Source organism: Gekko japonicus, unplaced genomic scaffold (assembly GCF_001447785.1).
Source record: "Gekko japonicus isolate JY-2015 unplaced genomic scaffold, Gekko_japonicus_V1.1 scaffold443, whole genome shotgun sequence".
NCBI lineage: Eukaryota > Metazoa > Chordata > Lepidosauria > Squamata > Gekkonidae > Gekko > Gekko japonicus.
In genome coordinates, this window is record NW_015172565.1 from 623601 (window position 1) to 640231 (window position 16631).

Genomic DNA, 16631 nt, shown 5'->3' on the forward strand with positions numbered 1-16631 from the left:
GAAAAACATAGAGAGGATAAAGAGAATAGAGAAAGAGAAAGAGAAAAGAGGAAAGTTGAAGCTGAACTTAAACTTAAAGAATTAGAGTTTAGGTCTAAAGAGATGGACAGCATTTTTGAAGCAAAGAGATTGCAATTGGAAACAGCACTTAGAGATAAAGAAACAGTACTTAGAAATAAAGAATTACAATTACAAGAATTGAAAGCAGAAAGATTACAAATAGAAAGAAGGAGTCTTAAACTTTAAGGAAAAAGGAAAGAGAGAAACCCTGAATTTAAACTTGAGTTTCCTCAAGTTATGCCAAAATACTTCTTAAAAAATTGTTTGGAGAAAAATGTAGATGCCAGAGGGAACCCTGCTGAAATCTACAACACAGTTCCCTCAGATAAACCAGTTGTTAATGCGGAATATAAAGAGGCAAGGATTCAAAAATATACAGACTCAAAAGATTTTCCTCAAGTGGAACCAGCAGGCCCAGAAAACAAGCCTCTAGGTATTTTAGCAACAAACACATTTGATACATTTCTACAGCCAGAGAAAAGACAGAACTCACAGACTCCTGTCAGTGTTAGAGAAAATTCCAAACTTATGGAAACAGAGAAAATTTTTAGAAGCCAGAGGCCTCAGGAAGAGATGTCAATTGAGCCGTTTGGTGTCTGGATGAAAGACTATTTTGCTAAAGAAATTGCAGCGGCAAAAGCTAGCTATGAAGAATTCTTAAAATATCAATTGGAGAAGAATGTAAAAGCCAGAGAGAAAACTGCTGAACTACTCCAGCATCCAGTTGTTGATGTTATTTCCAGTAGCCCTATCCTAGAACTGAATGCAGAGACTAAATCTGAGGTTACAGCAGAAGTTGAAAAGGAAAAGGAGGAATCTGAAATTTCTTTGCAAGTACCTGCAAATAAACAAGCCTCTTCAGACCTCAGTATTGCTAGTGCAGAAGGGAACAAGCTGACCCAGAATACCTGTCTGTTAGAATCTGTTAGTGAAGAATTAGAACATGTATCTGCTGAAGAGACTAGTACTGATACCACTGTAGATAAAAAGGTGACAGTTGAAGTCAATAGAGCTGTAACTGAAAAATCCCAGGTAAACATATCTGATCCTTCTAGAGAGAGTCCGGAAAAGCTGCAGAGTGAATCCATTTTATTTGAGGAAGATGGGGAAGCAAAGGAAAGTAGAGCTCAAAATACAGTACTGAAGGAAGACATTGCATTGCAGCAGGAGCAAAAAGAAATTTGTGCTGTAGTGCCTGAAGCAAATGTTGACCCCAAGGTAGGCAATGACTTTGCAAATGAATGCCAGCTGTGCCAGTTTACTACAGAGACTGTGGAAATGATAGAACAGCATATTGGCCAGAGACCTAAAAAGGCACAGCTTGTGAAACTTTTTCCAGATAGAGGAAACAATAAAACTAAACAACAACCTAGCAGAGAAGACCAAAGCCAAGATGGATGCAACCTTGCAGTGCAACATAACCGAGAGGACAATGACCTCAGCCCAGCTGATTTTGGACATCCCAGAGATGACATCAGCCCAGCCATTGGACATCCCAGAGATGACCTCAGCCCAATCGTGATACATCCTAGAGATGACATCAATTTAAAAGAGGACATCACGTAGCAGTGAACAACAACCCAGCAGAGTGGGTCTGTAAGTTAAGGAACCCACAAACTTTGATGGCAACCAAGAAGAAGGAACTGAACTGAACTTGCAGTATAAAAACTAGTAGAACTTTATGAAGACAGAAGAAGCTACACCCATCCCTTTGGACAAAGTGATGTGTTCCACTTAAAGGAAAAGGGGGGGAATGTAATGATTTCATGTTTAACTGTGTGTGTGTGGCTTTAAAAGTCTAGAGTGCTGGAATCAGGCAAGTGATATGATTGGTGAGTGACAGAGGGGGGAGGGTTTTTGGAATGGATGCTGTGTGGAGGATTTGAATGTCTATCAAGAGGGTCAGTTAGATATGACAGTTGATGAAGATCAGTTAAGTTCTGATTTCTGTGAGAGAAGCAGAAGTTCGGTGTATGAGAGGAGTGAGACCCATCTCTGTGTGGGATGAGTTTAGTTCTGGGGTCTGAAGGAGAGACCTTCTTGTGTGTGTTATGAAAAGTTGAAGTATAAAGAAACAGTAACCATATATGGCCTGAAGGAAAAAATGTTACAAAGTTACCTAAGGAAAAATCCCTGTCAGTAGGGAGCAGACTGTGTGTTATACCTACTTTACTAGTTACATGGTTCTACCCTCGTATTTATGCTTTCTTTAAATAAATCCTATTTCATTCAAGTATACCAGCTCTGGAAAGAATCCTTCCTCAGACCACATAGTTCCTCGAAAGCTTAAACCCTCGATATACCTACCCAGTGATAGATATTATATTATAAAGGCTTGGAAAGCCTTATAAATTTCCTGGTGGCAGCTGGATTACCCAGTAGAGAAAAACATAAAGTACACTTTTAAAGGGAAACCAGACCTCCCCAGTAAAGGGGTCATCACAGGCAGGTCCCCCCCCCCCCCATGGGTGAGTCTTCCAGATGTGAGTGGCTCCCATAGACTTCTAGGGTAGAAAGTAAATTCAAAGCTGTATTGCTGCAGTGAAAGCCCTTCTTTAGTTGATGCATAAAGGTTGAAGAGATAGTCCTGACCTGGCATCCAGTAGGAAATGTTGATAATGGGAGGGCAGGAACATTGTGCAGCATTGACAAGGTGGGAAACTGAGATGCATTTCTCTCTGCTCTCCCTTCCCCTTTTTTAGCTGTTTGCCTTGCAGGCGGAGTACTACCGAATGAAGAAAGAGGAACTGCAGCAGCAGCAGCAGGAGGAAGAAGAGCTGATCCTTCATCACAAGCTGCCTTCCTATGTGACCAACATGGACCGCCTGGGGGATTCGGAGCTGTGAGTCTGTTGGCTGAAGGCTGGGTCAGAGAGTCACACGGCTGGATGGCGGAGATGGAGCTTAACCCCCCCTTATTGTAGTTGGCTTGCTGACAAGCCTGGAAAGGCAGCTTCAGAGAACTGGGAGAGCGATCTGAGTTATTTCCCCCCCCTCCAGGGTCCTTGTTTAACTCTTCACCAGAGATCTGAACGCTAACTTAGTGAACAGTTTATGTAACAACCTTTATAGATGCTCCATAACTCCTTAAATAAATGGTGGAGGACTTTATGGCTCCCTCCACATGTATACTTTTTGTGCTTGAGGTGCTGACAGCTCACTGAAGCTTTGGAGCTGCTTGGTACACATATTTGCTTGAGAGGGACCAGCTATCTGTGTTTGGGGCTGTAGACTGGTGTTTGACATACGTTTTGGGAGCTGTGGTTGCCACATGGTAGTGTCCTGCTTACACTGTGCATAAGCTAGAAAGTCATGGCCTGATTTAATAGCAAGCTTCATTTTGTTACGGCCCTGTTACCTTCAGGTGACCCAGTGAGCTGGGTAGGAAGGGGTCCAGAAACCTCTGCTGTTGCCAACATAGTACACAGTGTGATATTAATAGAAGGGCTTTAGGAGCCATGCTCCTTGGTGTGCCTACTGCTGTCACGCACCATGTGGAGTTACGCTTGTTGCTGTATTGGAGCTTGAGTGACGTGGAGAGGGGGACCGCCTCTCCTGGTATACCCTCTGAAGAGCATTACCCTTCAGGGAGAAGAACCTACTGGTGCTCCCTGGCCCAAGAAATATCCGGCTGTCCTCAACCACAGACAGGGCTTTTTCGGCCCTGGCCCCGACTTGGTGGAACTCTCTGCCAAATGACATCCATGGCCTGCAGAACCTAGTGCAGTTCCGCAGGGCCTGTAAGGCAGAGATGTCTTTGAGGACAGCAACGGTTTTCCATCTAGCCTGGCACTCCCATCTCTCTCCTTTCCCTGTGGGATAAGGTTACAATTTGGCCTAACTTTCAGCGTCGTCTGAAGTTGTTCTGTATTTTATTGTTTTATTTTAATCTGTAATTGAGGCTATTGGAATTGTTGTACACCACCCTGAACCCTGCATACAGGGGAGGGCGGTCTATAAATTGAATTTATAAATAATCATAAATGGTGCTCATAATATTCCAGTAGTGGTATGGTATAGTGTAACAAGGAAAAAAGACAAAAAAAGAAACGAAAGAGTCAGGTCTCTACTCCAAGGATGCTACAAGAGCAGAGGGAGGGCAGGGAAAAAGAAAATGGGAGAACATATAAATGACAAGTATCAATATGCACAACTCAGTTTTCATATTATGACATGTTTTTGGCAGGGCAGTGACAGGTAAGGATCTGAATTGCTCGGAGATTCATTATGCACATCTGGAAGGGAGGTTGGTCCACCGGCGGACAGTAGCCTGGCATAGCCTTGACAGCTTGAGCCTTGACAGCATAGCCTTGGAAACTCTTGGTTAACCAGTCATTGTGGTATTATTTTACAAACTAATGGTCCTTGACACCTCTGCTTTGAGCTTATGTTCAATGTGGAATCCTTACCTTTGCCTCCTTCATGTTCTCTCCCCTCCCCATCACCACCAGTGACATGACCTGCAGCCAGAGAAGCACAGTGCACTCTCTTCAGGCTCGAGGGGGATTCCTGTCTTCCCTCCTGCCTCAGGGCAAAAGGGGTCCCCCTAGAGTGACACAGACTGCAGGAACATCCTCAGCGCAGGCTGGTGCGCCACTGGTGGGCAGGAAAGAACAATCAAATCACCAGGTGAGGTGGAGCAAGAGCAGCCAGAGTGTGTATGTTTTGTATCTCAGTGACTCTAATGATAGTACAGAAACTTCTCTTCCTTTTCCCTCTATTACCATTTATTGAGAAGTAGGTCGAGAGTCTTGCCATTAGTTCTGCATTGCACGGTGGCCTTCCCCCTTTCCCCGGCATTTATGCAAAGGGAAAGTCACGTCGTAACTTTCCTTAGACCCACCAAAGTATTGCAAAATTGTGTCCATCAAAAAACAATATGTAGGTTTTTGTGCTCTTTAGAATGCTTCATCAGGCTGGGTGGTGCTGGGTACAAAGAAAGCATTAATGCTCATTTTTTTTCTTTCCTTTGTCCCAACAACTTGATGTGACCTAGCACCATGTAAACAAATCCAATTTCTTCTGCAGAATGTCCTGTTTTCTCCTTTAAGACTGCAACCACCTAGTCAGGCTTTGCTACTGTGCCTACAACGTTCCCTACCCACCTCCAACCTTAGGAAGAGTTTTACAGAATGTGAAAGCTCACACACTTGTTTGTGATGTTTTGGTTGTTCCCAATAAGAGGACTCACGTGACTCTGTTTTAGAAATTTGTCTCTAGACTAGCACCACTATTTGCGGCATTTGTCTATAAAGGTAAAGTCATTTAAAAAAAAAAAAAATCCCGAAGTTCTTGCCATCAGCTCAAGTTTTGCTGGAGATTATTTGTAGATCACTTCAGGTAGCTTCTTGAATAACCTAACCTGGGTGATACACTGGGAAGGGGTGACTAAGTACACTATTTAAAGGTAAATAAAAAGGGCATCTTTACATATAGCAACCCTGGGTAGCAGCCATTGCTCATGGTGGGGGATGGAGGTGTTTCCCTTTCCCCCTTCCTAGTTGTTGTGCTATTTCCAAGCTGAGGGTGAAGGTGTTAGGAGAAAGGAAAGAGACCATGTGTAATATTTCCTGTGCTGCTAAACAATGTTTTATTGCATACTAGAACTGTTATTTTATTTTGATAAGGAACCCAGACTTGACAAATCTCCTCCTTGCCTTCCAGAGCAGCAAAGGGAAGGAGGTGACAAGTGGTTGCAAGGAAACAAAAAGCCCCTTCGGTGGATTGACGGCAACGGAGTCCAGTTCCCTGCAGCAGCGTCAAAGGCGCCTCCAGGATCATGGGAAGGAACGGAAGGAACTTTTATCTAAAACAACTTCCCAGGTAGGGGCTGGTTTCTGAGATGGATTGGACTGCAGGGTCGCACGTTGTTTTTGTGTTTGATGACAGACATGCAGATGTTCTAGTGATGTTCAAGGTGTTCACTTTAAGGGATGCTAACCATGAGTGTGAGCAGGCTGTTCTGTTACTTCTCTGTGTGCATGCGTTGGACTTCCAGTGGTCTAGAACCTAGGTGGTCAGTGCTCTAATTGTAGGTGTATGACATGAAATGGTCATGAAGTGACTGCTTTTTAAATTTTTAATCCCTTTCTCTAATCTTTCCTAATATTGTATTTGGCTTCTTCTGTTGTACTTTTCTGACCAGAACTTTCCAGTGCATCTCTGTCTTCTCTTTACTGGGCAGTTAAGTGTCCATTTAGACCATATGATTGTAGGGTTTGTTTTTTGCTTAATAGACTTTGTTGTTAAATGTCATCAGTCATTCCATGTCATCGGGTTTGGGGATAATTCCAGTGGGGTAGCTGTGTTAGTCTTTAAGGTGCTGCAGGATTCCCGCTTGCGGGAAGGGTGCAGGTATAGTTGAACAAATAAAGAAATTCTTGGTTATTTTTGCTACAGCAGGCTAGCAGAATTTTATTCCAGCATAAGCTGTTATGGGCCAGTTATGTACAATATAAGTCTAATCAAGGAAATACCTTTGGATGGTTGCTTAAGCACAAGCTGTGAACGAAGTTGTCTCTGCTTCACAAAAGCTTACATTGGAATACAATGTTGTCTAGTCTTTCAGGTGCCAGAAGATTTGTTTGCTTTTTCTGCAACAGTCTAGAAGGGCTACCTCTTTGGAGTTGTTGTTAAGGAAGGCACTGCAGTTAGACCTGTGAAGTGGAAATCATCAGTCTGATGGGAAAACTTATGCAGATACAGACAGATATCACATTGCTTTTTTTCTTCTCCCATATCTCCTACATAAAAGTTTTGTCTAGTGAGGATCCATTTGTTGCATCTAAAAACAATAGACTGTAATCCATGGAAGCTTATATTAGGGAAAATTTTGTTAGCCTTTAAAAATGCCACAAAAATGTTCATTTAAACTTACCTGCTTCACTGTTTATCCCCGCTCTCGATCATTTGAGTCAGTTACACACTGCTGGTTCAAGTACTGATCTCCATGAAACCCGCTGTGTTCTCATCCACTGTGAAACTCCCCACCACCACCACCACCACCACCACCACCACTACCACCATCTTGTTCCTTCCTCTTAACTAGCTGCTGTTTCCCTAAAAGTACCAGTCAGTTTATTCCATGTTCTGGTTTCTTCAACAGCCTCTGCTAAAGAACTTTGCTGAAAAAAGAGATGCATCAGCCTTTTTAACCCTTCGCCTTCTGTGTGTGCCCTTATTGCTCTGGCAGCAGTTGGCACTTTGAAAAGTACTGGGTTCGTCGCATGGAGGACTCGGACGACGACATGCTCTTGCACACGTTTATTGTACTTAACACAAGACTAACTAAAACGGCCCTGCAAGGCCAACTATATACACTCCCACCCAGCACAGCCCTAGTCCATTGGAGGGTTTGAACTTCCCGCCCAAGTGGCTATTGGTCGGGGCTGGGGGAACTAGGATCCAATGTTCCTATTGTCCAGGGGAGCCAAGCTCCTGTCTTTGCCGCGGACCCCTACTGGCGGTCTGCGTACATAACACACTTACTGGCATTTCCAGACAGGGCAATTCTTTTCAGGCCTGATAATACCAAATACTGAGATCAGATGTTATTTCAGAGCCTCTGGCTCTAATCTTTGAGATGTCCTGGAGTACTGGTGTTGTGCCGGAAGACTGGAGAAGAGCGAATGTTCAGAAGACTGGAGAAGAGCGAATGTTGTCCCGATCTTCAAGAAGGGAAAAAAGAGGGACCCAGGAAATTATAGGCCTGTCAGTTTGACATCAATACCTGGAAAAATTCTAGAGCAGATTATTAAACGCTCTGTCTGTGAGCACCTCGAACAGAATTAGTTAATTGGTAGTAGCCAGCATGGGTTTATCAAGAATAAGCCATGCCAAACCAACCTTATCTCCTTTTTTGACAGAGTTACTAAAATGGTTGACTCTGGCAATGCTGTGGATATAGTATATCTAGATTTCAGTAAAGAATTTGACAGAGTTTCTCATGATATCCTTGAGGATAAGCTGGTTAAGTGTGGGCTGGATGCTGCAACCGTTGGATGGATTCATGGTTGGTTGAAAAATCGTACCCAATGAGTGCTCGTAAATGGCTCTGCATCTACAAGAAGGGAAGTCTCGAGTGGAGTGCCACAGGGCTCGGTCCTAGGCCCGGTGTTGTTCAATGTTTTTATAAATGACCGGGAGGAAGACATAGAGGGGATGCTTATCAGATTTGCAGATGACACAAAGCTGGGTGGGATTGGTAATTCTGAAGAAGACAGAATCAGGATTCAAAATGATCTAGGTAGGCTGGAACAGTGGGCGGAGACAAATAAAATGAATTTCAATAGAGATAAGTGCAAAGTCCTACACTTATGTACAAAAAATCTAAGGCACAGATATAGAATGAGAGGGACTTGGCTTGACAGCAGCACCTGTGAAAGGGATCTTGGTGTTCTGGTTGATTACAAGCTAAACATGAGCCTGCAGTGCGATGTGGCTGCAAAGAAAGCTAATGCAATCTTAGGATGCATTAACAGAAGCATTGTGTCCAGATCAGGGGAGGTGGTAGTTCCGCTTTATTCTGCTATGGTCAGGCCTCCCCTGGAGTACTGTTTCCAGTTTGGGGCATCACATTTTAGGAAGGATGTTGAAAAGTACTGAGACTGGCAAGTCATTTCAGCTCTCATACTTTATTGTTGGTACAGAACAAGACGAAAAACCGCGGCTCGCAGGCCAGCTTATATGCTCAATAAACCCAGAACACCCCCCTACTCAGTGATAGGCTATATACAGTGGCCGAGAGTTCCATAGGTCCCGACCAGGAACCTAGCCCTCTGGTTGGTGTGGGCTAGAATCCGCTCGGGCCATTGTCTCCCGGAGAGAAGCTCGGAGGTTTCGCATGACCGCGTGGAGAACTCGACTCGCATGTGGTCGGGTTTAGATACATTACAGATGATGACAAGCTTGAACGTGTCCAGAAGAGGGCAGCGAGGATGGTGAGAGGGTTGGAATCCAAGTCTTATGAGGACAGGCTGAAAGAGTTGGGTATGTTTAGCCTGGGAAAGAGAAAGCTTAGAGGGGACATGATTGCAGTCTTCAAGAATTTGAAGGGCTGTCATGTAGAAGATGGAGCAGATCTATTCTCTCTTGCTCCGGATTGCAAGACTAGGTCTAATGCGTGGAAATTACAAGGGAGTTGTTACCGGCTAAATATCAGGAGAAACTTCCTAACTGTAAGAGTGGTTGAGCAGTGGAACAGACTGCCTCAGGAGGTGGTAGATGCTCCTTCCCTATACGTTTTCAATCGGAGGCTGGACGACCATCTTCCGGGTATGTTGTAGGGCTGTCTTTCGGCTATGCTCCTGCAGAGTGCAGGGGGTTGGACTAGATGACATGCAAGGTCCCTTCCAACTCTAACATTCTGTGATTCTTTGAACCGGTTCAAGGTTATGGTCTTGACCTTTAAAGTCATGTGCGGCCTGGGACCATCATACCTATGGGACTGCCTTTCCCCATATGAGCCCCAGGGAGCTTCATGCTCTTCTGACCAACACCTCCTGGTGATCCCCGGCCCAAGGGATGTCCACTTAGCCTCAACAAGGGCAAGGGCTTTTTTGGCCCTTGCCCCAGCCTGGTGAAACATGTTCCCACCTGAGATCAGGGCCCTGCAGGACTTACTACCAGTGTTCCCTCTAAGCTGAGTTAGTGTGAGCTAGCTCACAGTTTTTTATCCTCCGGCTCACACATTTTTGTCTCAGCTCAGGAAGGAGGGCTCCTAAGCAAACTAATTTATACAGCAGCCAAATCTCTCGCTCACAACTTTAATGCCAGTAACTCACAAAGTAGAATTTTTGCTCACAAGACTCCACAGCTTAGAAGGGAGCATTGCTTACTACCATTCAGTGGGGCCTGTAAAATGGAGCCGTTCCACCAGGCTTTTAGTCGAGGAGGTGAACATTCAGCCTTTCTGGCCTCCCCTGTTTATGGCCCCTTCCCAGTGCCTTGCTGTTTTAGATAATTCTATTGGGCACTGGAGTTTTCTGAAGTTCCTCTATTCACCTGATCTGAGGCACGGGGTTTGTTGTTGTTGTCTATTGTGCCATCTACTGTTTCATTGGTTTTATTGTTTTATGGATTTTATGCTGTAAGCTGCCCTGAGCCCACTTGTGGGATAGGGCAGGATATAAATGAAATAAATAGTAATAAAATAAAATAAAAAATGCTCTTCCACCTGGTACCTTAAGAGGACTTTGGCCGTCTTGACTCTCCTAAGCACTTTCCTTTTTATTTTTTTATTTCTTTAGGTGTTTGCTGAGTTTTTCATGAAAGGCTTTGATGTCACGCATGCCCTTCAAATGTCAGAACAAAACAAGAGGGCTGTTTCTGCCCTGTTTGAGTCTTGGTAGAATACCAAGCTGTTTAATGTTTATAAAAAAAAAATCAATGTTCTTACTCTTTATTCTCAGCAGGCCAGGAAAGTTGAAGATAAGTATTTAAATGTGAAAAATCCAGAATTCCTCTCATGCAGAACTGGCTCTTTGGCAAGGGGCCATGCCTCGGGGGGGGGGGGGGGTAGAGCACCTACTTTGCATGCAGAATGTCCCAAGTTCAATCCTGGGCAGTTGCTCAGGTAACAGGATTTGGACAAAGTCGGTCTTTGCAGGAGAGTCACTGTCTAGCAGAGTAGACAGTGCTGCTAGGTGGACCAGTGGAACTCAATATGAGGTAGCTTAATATATTCTGTCACCCATGCTTGGACAGTCCCCATGTTAGTGCTAGTGGCCCCATGGAGTGTATGGTGTTGCAGGGGGACTAGCCACCTAGTCCTTGATATTGCTTTTCACAAACATCATGAAATAGCATGAAGCCCCCAACCTACAAGAGAGGGCTCCCCTCCTCTTTTGACCACTCTTGGGGAGGGGGCTGTGGCTCAGTGATGGAGCATCCTGCTCTGTATGCAGAAGGTTCCAGGTTCAATCTCCAGCTTCTCCAGTTGGATCAGGTAGTGGGTGATGTGAAAGACCCTCACCTAATGCACGGGAGAGCTACTGCTGATCTGAGTAGACAATAATGATCTTGATGGAGGAAAAGGACTGATTCAGTATAAGGCAAGTTTATGTGTGTTCACGAATCAAATAAAGCAAATGCAGCCGTTATCTCTTATGCACTGTTTCCCAGCCTTTCCTCACACGCCAGTCAATGGCGAAAGTATTTTCAGTTCAGGTGTAGGCCTTTAATGCTACACTTGGACCTCCTCTCTGACTCTTCTAATCCTGGTTAGGTATGGAGTGATGTCTTTGCAGTGAAGGCTGCAAACTGAGGGCACAGCTGTCTTCTGGGTCTGTCCTTGCTTTTCACATGAGGTGCTGTTCCCCCAAAAGCAGGTGCAGGTGGTGCTACAGGCCAACTGAGCTCTTCCCCGCCAAGGGATTTGCTGCTTATTACCCTCAGTGTGCCTGGTGGCGGTTTAGCTGCTGACGTGGTGCAGTAAAACTCTGGCTCTGTAGCACACTGAGACGCATGTGAACAGCTTGACTGATTCTCCTGACTTGCTGTACTATACACAGGGTCCTTCTCTTGGTTTAGGCACAGACCACAGAGCGGAAGCTGGAGGTTCTTCCCACCGAAATGGAGACGCCTGTCGAGCCACACACAGAGCAGACGGAAACCCTAACGAAAACCTTTGGGTCAAGCTTGGATACTGGAGGGATCAGGCAGGAGCAGCCGTTCATTGTCTTGAGCCAGGAAGAGTATGGAGAGCACCATTCGTCCATCATGCATTGCCGGTAAGCGATGCATTCTTTTGGGGGAAGGAGTGGGCCACTGTGGTTTTGGTGAAGACTGGAGTTCTGGGCTGATGGGTAGGTTTAACCCAAGGATGGCCTCAGTCAAGGCCCAATCTCTCAGCTCCAGTGTCCAACCATGACTGAGTTCACAGCCTATTTTAGCAAAGGGTTCTCCCTATGAGGAGAACAGTGCTAATTTCCAATAGAGAATATCTGGGACTTGCGTAGATACACATAGAAGGAATGACTGACTTGGTCACATGTTGGAAGAGGTGGCTGTAAACATGAACGTTTACAAGGGATAATTGCGTAATCTACTTCTCCATTTAGTGTTGACTGTTCTGGGCGAAGAGTGGCCAGTTTGGACGTGGATGGGGTCATCAAGGTGTGGTCTTTCAATCCCATCATGCAGACCAAAGCTTCTTCGATTTCCAAATCTCCCCTGCTTTCCCTGGAGTGGGCTACCAAACGGGACAGGCTGGTAAGTAGCTGGAATTGTTGTAATGGAAATGGCTACTGAAGTAACTGCAATCTCCGTGTCTTTGAGAGTCTCTGCAGCTAATTTTTGCCTTGGATGTCCCAGGGCTTTTGGGTGGGCCTAAGCTATATCGCACGGTTTTTCCAATAACTTTTGTATAAGTAATATTTCCCTTCCTGTGACTTGTCAGGGCAGTTGATGCTGTTTCTGTGTATTTAGTAGATGTCAGATACCTTCTGAGAGATGGTTTTGGTTGCAGTTGTTGCTGGGTAGTGGAGTTGGGACGGTTCGTCTCTATGATACGGAGGCCAAGAAGAATCTCTGTGAAATCAGCATTGATGAAGACATGCCCAGGTAACCTTCTGAGCCAAGATCCCTTCACCTTTGGTAGTTGTAAAATGAATTGCTTGGTACTGCAACCCACTTGCATTGCTACTCCTTGTGGTGCTGCCTGGCTGCTGTTTCAGAGGCTCCATCCGCCTATCTCTTTTTGAGCTTTGTTTTGTTCTAGTAGCGATGCCTCCTGGGCTCTTCGGAAGCACCTCTTTCTCCTGTAAGATGGAGGACAGACGGAATGATCTCTCTGCCTGTTGGGAAGAGCTAGTGGGCTTTGGGGGAGAGCGGTAGCATCTGGGGACCCATGCTTCTGTTGCTCCAGCTTGAGAGAATGTGAATGTTACAAGAGGCTACAATCTTTAACATACTCCTAATCTGCATGTGTGTGATAAGCCCCCAGCTAACCTGTGCCCTCTCTCAGCTCACATTTTGTCATTGGTGGCTGCTCTCGGTAGTTTATGCACGTGTCACTTAAGAGAAGCTGAGAGATGCCCTGAGGCCCAGGTAGTTCATGGCTTCCGGCATAGCGTGGGGCTTCTTATAGCCTGGACGGGGTGACTTTTTGTGGGCCTACTGGAGCTTTAACTGAAACTGAAAATGGCAGCTTTTCCTTCTGACTCAGTAGTTATCTTGTGCAGAGAGACAGAGCTGTGTGTGTGTTCACGTGGTGTTTTACATTTCAGGATCCTCTCCCTGGCCTGCAGCCCTAGTGGTGCCTCCTTTGTCTGCTCTGCTGCGGCATCTGGGCTGGTCAGCCATCCGGACCTGGTAGCTCCAGATTCTGGAGGGAAAGGCACAAACCAAGTGCCTGGGAAACTGCTTTTATGGGACACAAAAACCATGAAACAGCAGGTATCTGGTATTTTTTCTTCCAGCCTAATTTCTAGGAAAAAGTGGAGGGCATCTTTCCCTCATTTTGTAGCTCATTAAGACTTCGTTAATGATCAACACCAGTGAACACGCTGTATTTAGCCAGATTCTCCCCACCCCTTTTGTCTCCTTCCCCTTGAGATCAGATGATGTTCCTTGAACAGCTGAATGAGGCTGGGTCTCCATTAACTTTACTGTTGAGTTGTGCCAGTGACCAGCAGGCAGGAGAATAACCCACTGTGGCCGCCTGAGCATGTCTTAAAATGTTGGGCTTGGGTATGCGGCTTTCATCTGGCAAGACCTCAGGAGCCTTCTGAAAAATCTCATATCCAGGGTAACATAATGGAGCCCCTGCCCCGTGTCCCTTTTGCACTAAATAATAATAATAATAATTAGAATCAGCACTATAGAAATGCCAAGTAATAATAGCAGTTTCAATAATCATTACAACAGCCATGCAAGATAAACCAGTATTGTCCCCATAGTGCCAACGAGTGGCTGAGACTGAAAGTCTTCTTGAGTAGCTTGCCTTGGGCCACCTGGTGAGTTTGTGGCTGCAGTGATATTTGAATTGGCAACTCTGTACATTCCAGCTCTGTCTCCTAGTCACTGTGCTATACCAACTGGGTGCCATTCCTGTTGGCTCACTGGATTATTTACCAGAACATTCCTCCCCTCACGAGCCCCTCATGTCTTGCCTTCAGATGTTCCCATTTCCCCTCCACTGTGGCCTGCGATTCTCCCTGGTGTCCTCCTGCCATAGCAAAGGCTGTCTGGCCTTGAGAAAAAGGTCCCGTTTCTTTAATAGAGGCTTAATGGGACACTGTTTACCTCCATGCCATGAAAAGCTTTAGTGGCCAGTTTCTGCAGTTTAAAACTGTATTAAAGGGTCAAGAGACTTTTCTGCAGCCCATCTGGCCACCTCAGCTGGAGCATCCTCCCACCCACTGGCTTGGCCCTGGTCCCAGACCTAGTTCCATCTTGCTCCTCATCTCTTGTTGTGTTGGGGACCTGCCTACATCTCATGCGCCCTGTAAGTGCCAGGATCAGCAGTCAAAAGGTAGTTCAGCTTAGCCCTGACAGGGATAGCCCAGGCAAGCCCGATCTCGTCAGATCTCAGAAGCTAAGCAGGCTAGTATTTGGATGGGAGACCTCCAAGGAATACCAGGGCTGTGATGCAGAGGTAGGCAACGGCAAGCCGGCTCTGAATGTCCTCGCCTTCAAGCCCTGCTTGAAGGGGTTGCCAGAAGTCAGCTTCACTTGATGGCAATTTTTTAAAGTAGTTCAGTTTTGCCCAGTGGAGGAAAACTAAAATGACAGGGAAACGGAATGGAGCCCTTCTTCCTCTGTTTCAGAGTGGTGGAAGTGGTGGCCAAGGACAGCCACTAGGCGCCCAGACCAGTGTGTGGATTTGTTTTACAGCAGGATTACAGGTCCTTATCTACACAAAAGATGTTCTGCTCGCCCATGAGTCTAAGGACAGATCTTTTCTCTCTAAACAGAGGTGGGGCGATTTAAAAGTCTGGGGGAAAACCATTCTCTGCCTTCAGTAGTGGGAAGAAGCTGTACTGTGGAGAGACAGATTGGCTGCCTTGGCCAGAACGTCTTGGATTCCCTATGGGCCTGGAGCTGATCAGGGAAACAGGAAGCCAGATGGAGTTAATAGCTACAGTAGTTGCTGGAGTAACCTGACCCTGCAGAGTTAACTGCTCCCCTGGGTATCTGCCAGACAAACAAAGCTTCTAGGGAAAAGGACACATAATTAAGTTCTCCTAATGTTTTTTTTGTTGTTGTTCCTGTTCTGTTCCAGCTTCAGTTTTCACTTGAACCGGAGCCCATTGCTATAAATTGCACAGCCTTCAATCACAATGGAAATCTGCTGGTCACTGGAGCAGCCGATGGCATCATTCGTCTCTTTGGTAAAGTGGGAGCGTGGGCTACAGCTTGGTTGCCCTTGGTACAAATGCTTAGTCTACATTCTCATATCCTGAGCTCTCAACCTGTGGGGCAGCCACAAGGTTGGCGCATGTGCTGGCACTCTGGGAACAACCAGCAATTTATTTATTTATTTGTTATTTACTCTTTAAAAAATTTCTACTCCACCTTTCCTCATGTTTCAAGGCAGCTTACAATAACACTTTAAACAAATATTCCCAATGGAAACCAGAATAATATTGGGATTCTTCCAATTCTAAGAGGTTGCTTGGGTGTGTTCTCTTCCACCCTTCCCTCCAGCCTAAGTCTCATGTGTGTGGGGCTAGAGATATGGAGGTTTTGGGGGGAAAAACCTGGAAACATTCAGGGGGGGTCCCATCCCCCCCGACCCTTTCCCCCCAAATTTTCTGTTGGAGAAATTTGGGGGACGCCTTGGTGTTTAGTCATGCCGGCCACATGACCACGGAAACGTCTTCGGACAGCGCTGGCTCTTCGGCTTTGAAATGGAGATGAGCACCACAACTCTAGAGTCGGATTCGACTGGCTTTCAAGCAAGGGAACCTTTACCTTTTAATAAAAGAAAAGTCCTATGAAATATTTTCTCTTTTCAAATGGTTGAAATGTTTCTAAAGACGAGGCGTGCATGCTGTACACATAGACAGCTCTTAAATCCGAGATGAATTGCTGCACCTAGAAGGATACCCAATCTTCAAGAGGATAGCATGCAGGGCTTCTCGACAGTTGCATGTCTTCTGTTGTTCTCTTGACAGTGATGTAGTTGACCTTTTCACCTCTCCCTCAGACTACTGTGACAGACATACCCACAGACTAGGTAAAAAGTAGCTTTTTACAGGAAGGAGAAAACAGGTCAGAATGAGATGGGGCAGCTTGTCAGATCTTGGAAGCTAAGCAGGGCTGATGCTTGCAAGTACATGGGTGGGAGATTTCCAAGGAATACTAGGGCCCCGATGCAGAGGCAGGTAATAGTAAGCCACCTCTGTGAAACGTCCAAGCCCCACTAGGAGTCGCCAAAAGTCAACCATGACTTACAGGCACACAGACACAAATATATATATATAAGGGGCGGGACCAGCGATGCTCAGGGGGGGGACCTCGACACTCATGAGGCAGAGGAGGAAGCAGGAGGAGGAGGTAAGTTCCCCCCCCATCCCGCTGGTTCCCCCCATCCCGCTGGTTTCCCCCCGTCTCCCCCACCCCCCGCTC

The 16631-nt window shown here is 45.8% G+C and overlaps 1 protein-coding gene across 1 annotated transcript in view; it reads left to right on the top strand.

Annotated features, from left to right (window-relative positions):
* WDR91 (WD repeat domain 91) overlaps nucleotides 1-16631 on the top strand; it is a 29649-nt gene that overhangs the window by 7545 nt on the left and 5473 nt on the right. Inside the window, exons 5-12 of the mRNA XM_015421310.1 lie at nucleotides 2763-2902; nucleotides 4511-4688; nucleotides 5724-5882; nucleotides 11589-11788; nucleotides 12119-12269; nucleotides 12526-12620; nucleotides 13286-13454; nucleotides 15283-15391. Coding sequence (XP_015276796.1) covers nucleotides 2763-2902; nucleotides 4511-4688; nucleotides 5724-5882; nucleotides 11589-11788; nucleotides 12119-12269; nucleotides 12526-12620; nucleotides 13286-13454; nucleotides 15283-15391 — 1201 coding nt within the window. The remainder of the gene's footprint in view (nucleotides 1-2762; nucleotides 2903-4510; nucleotides 4689-5723; nucleotides 5883-11588; nucleotides 11789-12118; nucleotides 12270-12525; nucleotides 12621-13285; nucleotides 13455-15282; nucleotides 15392-16631) is intronic.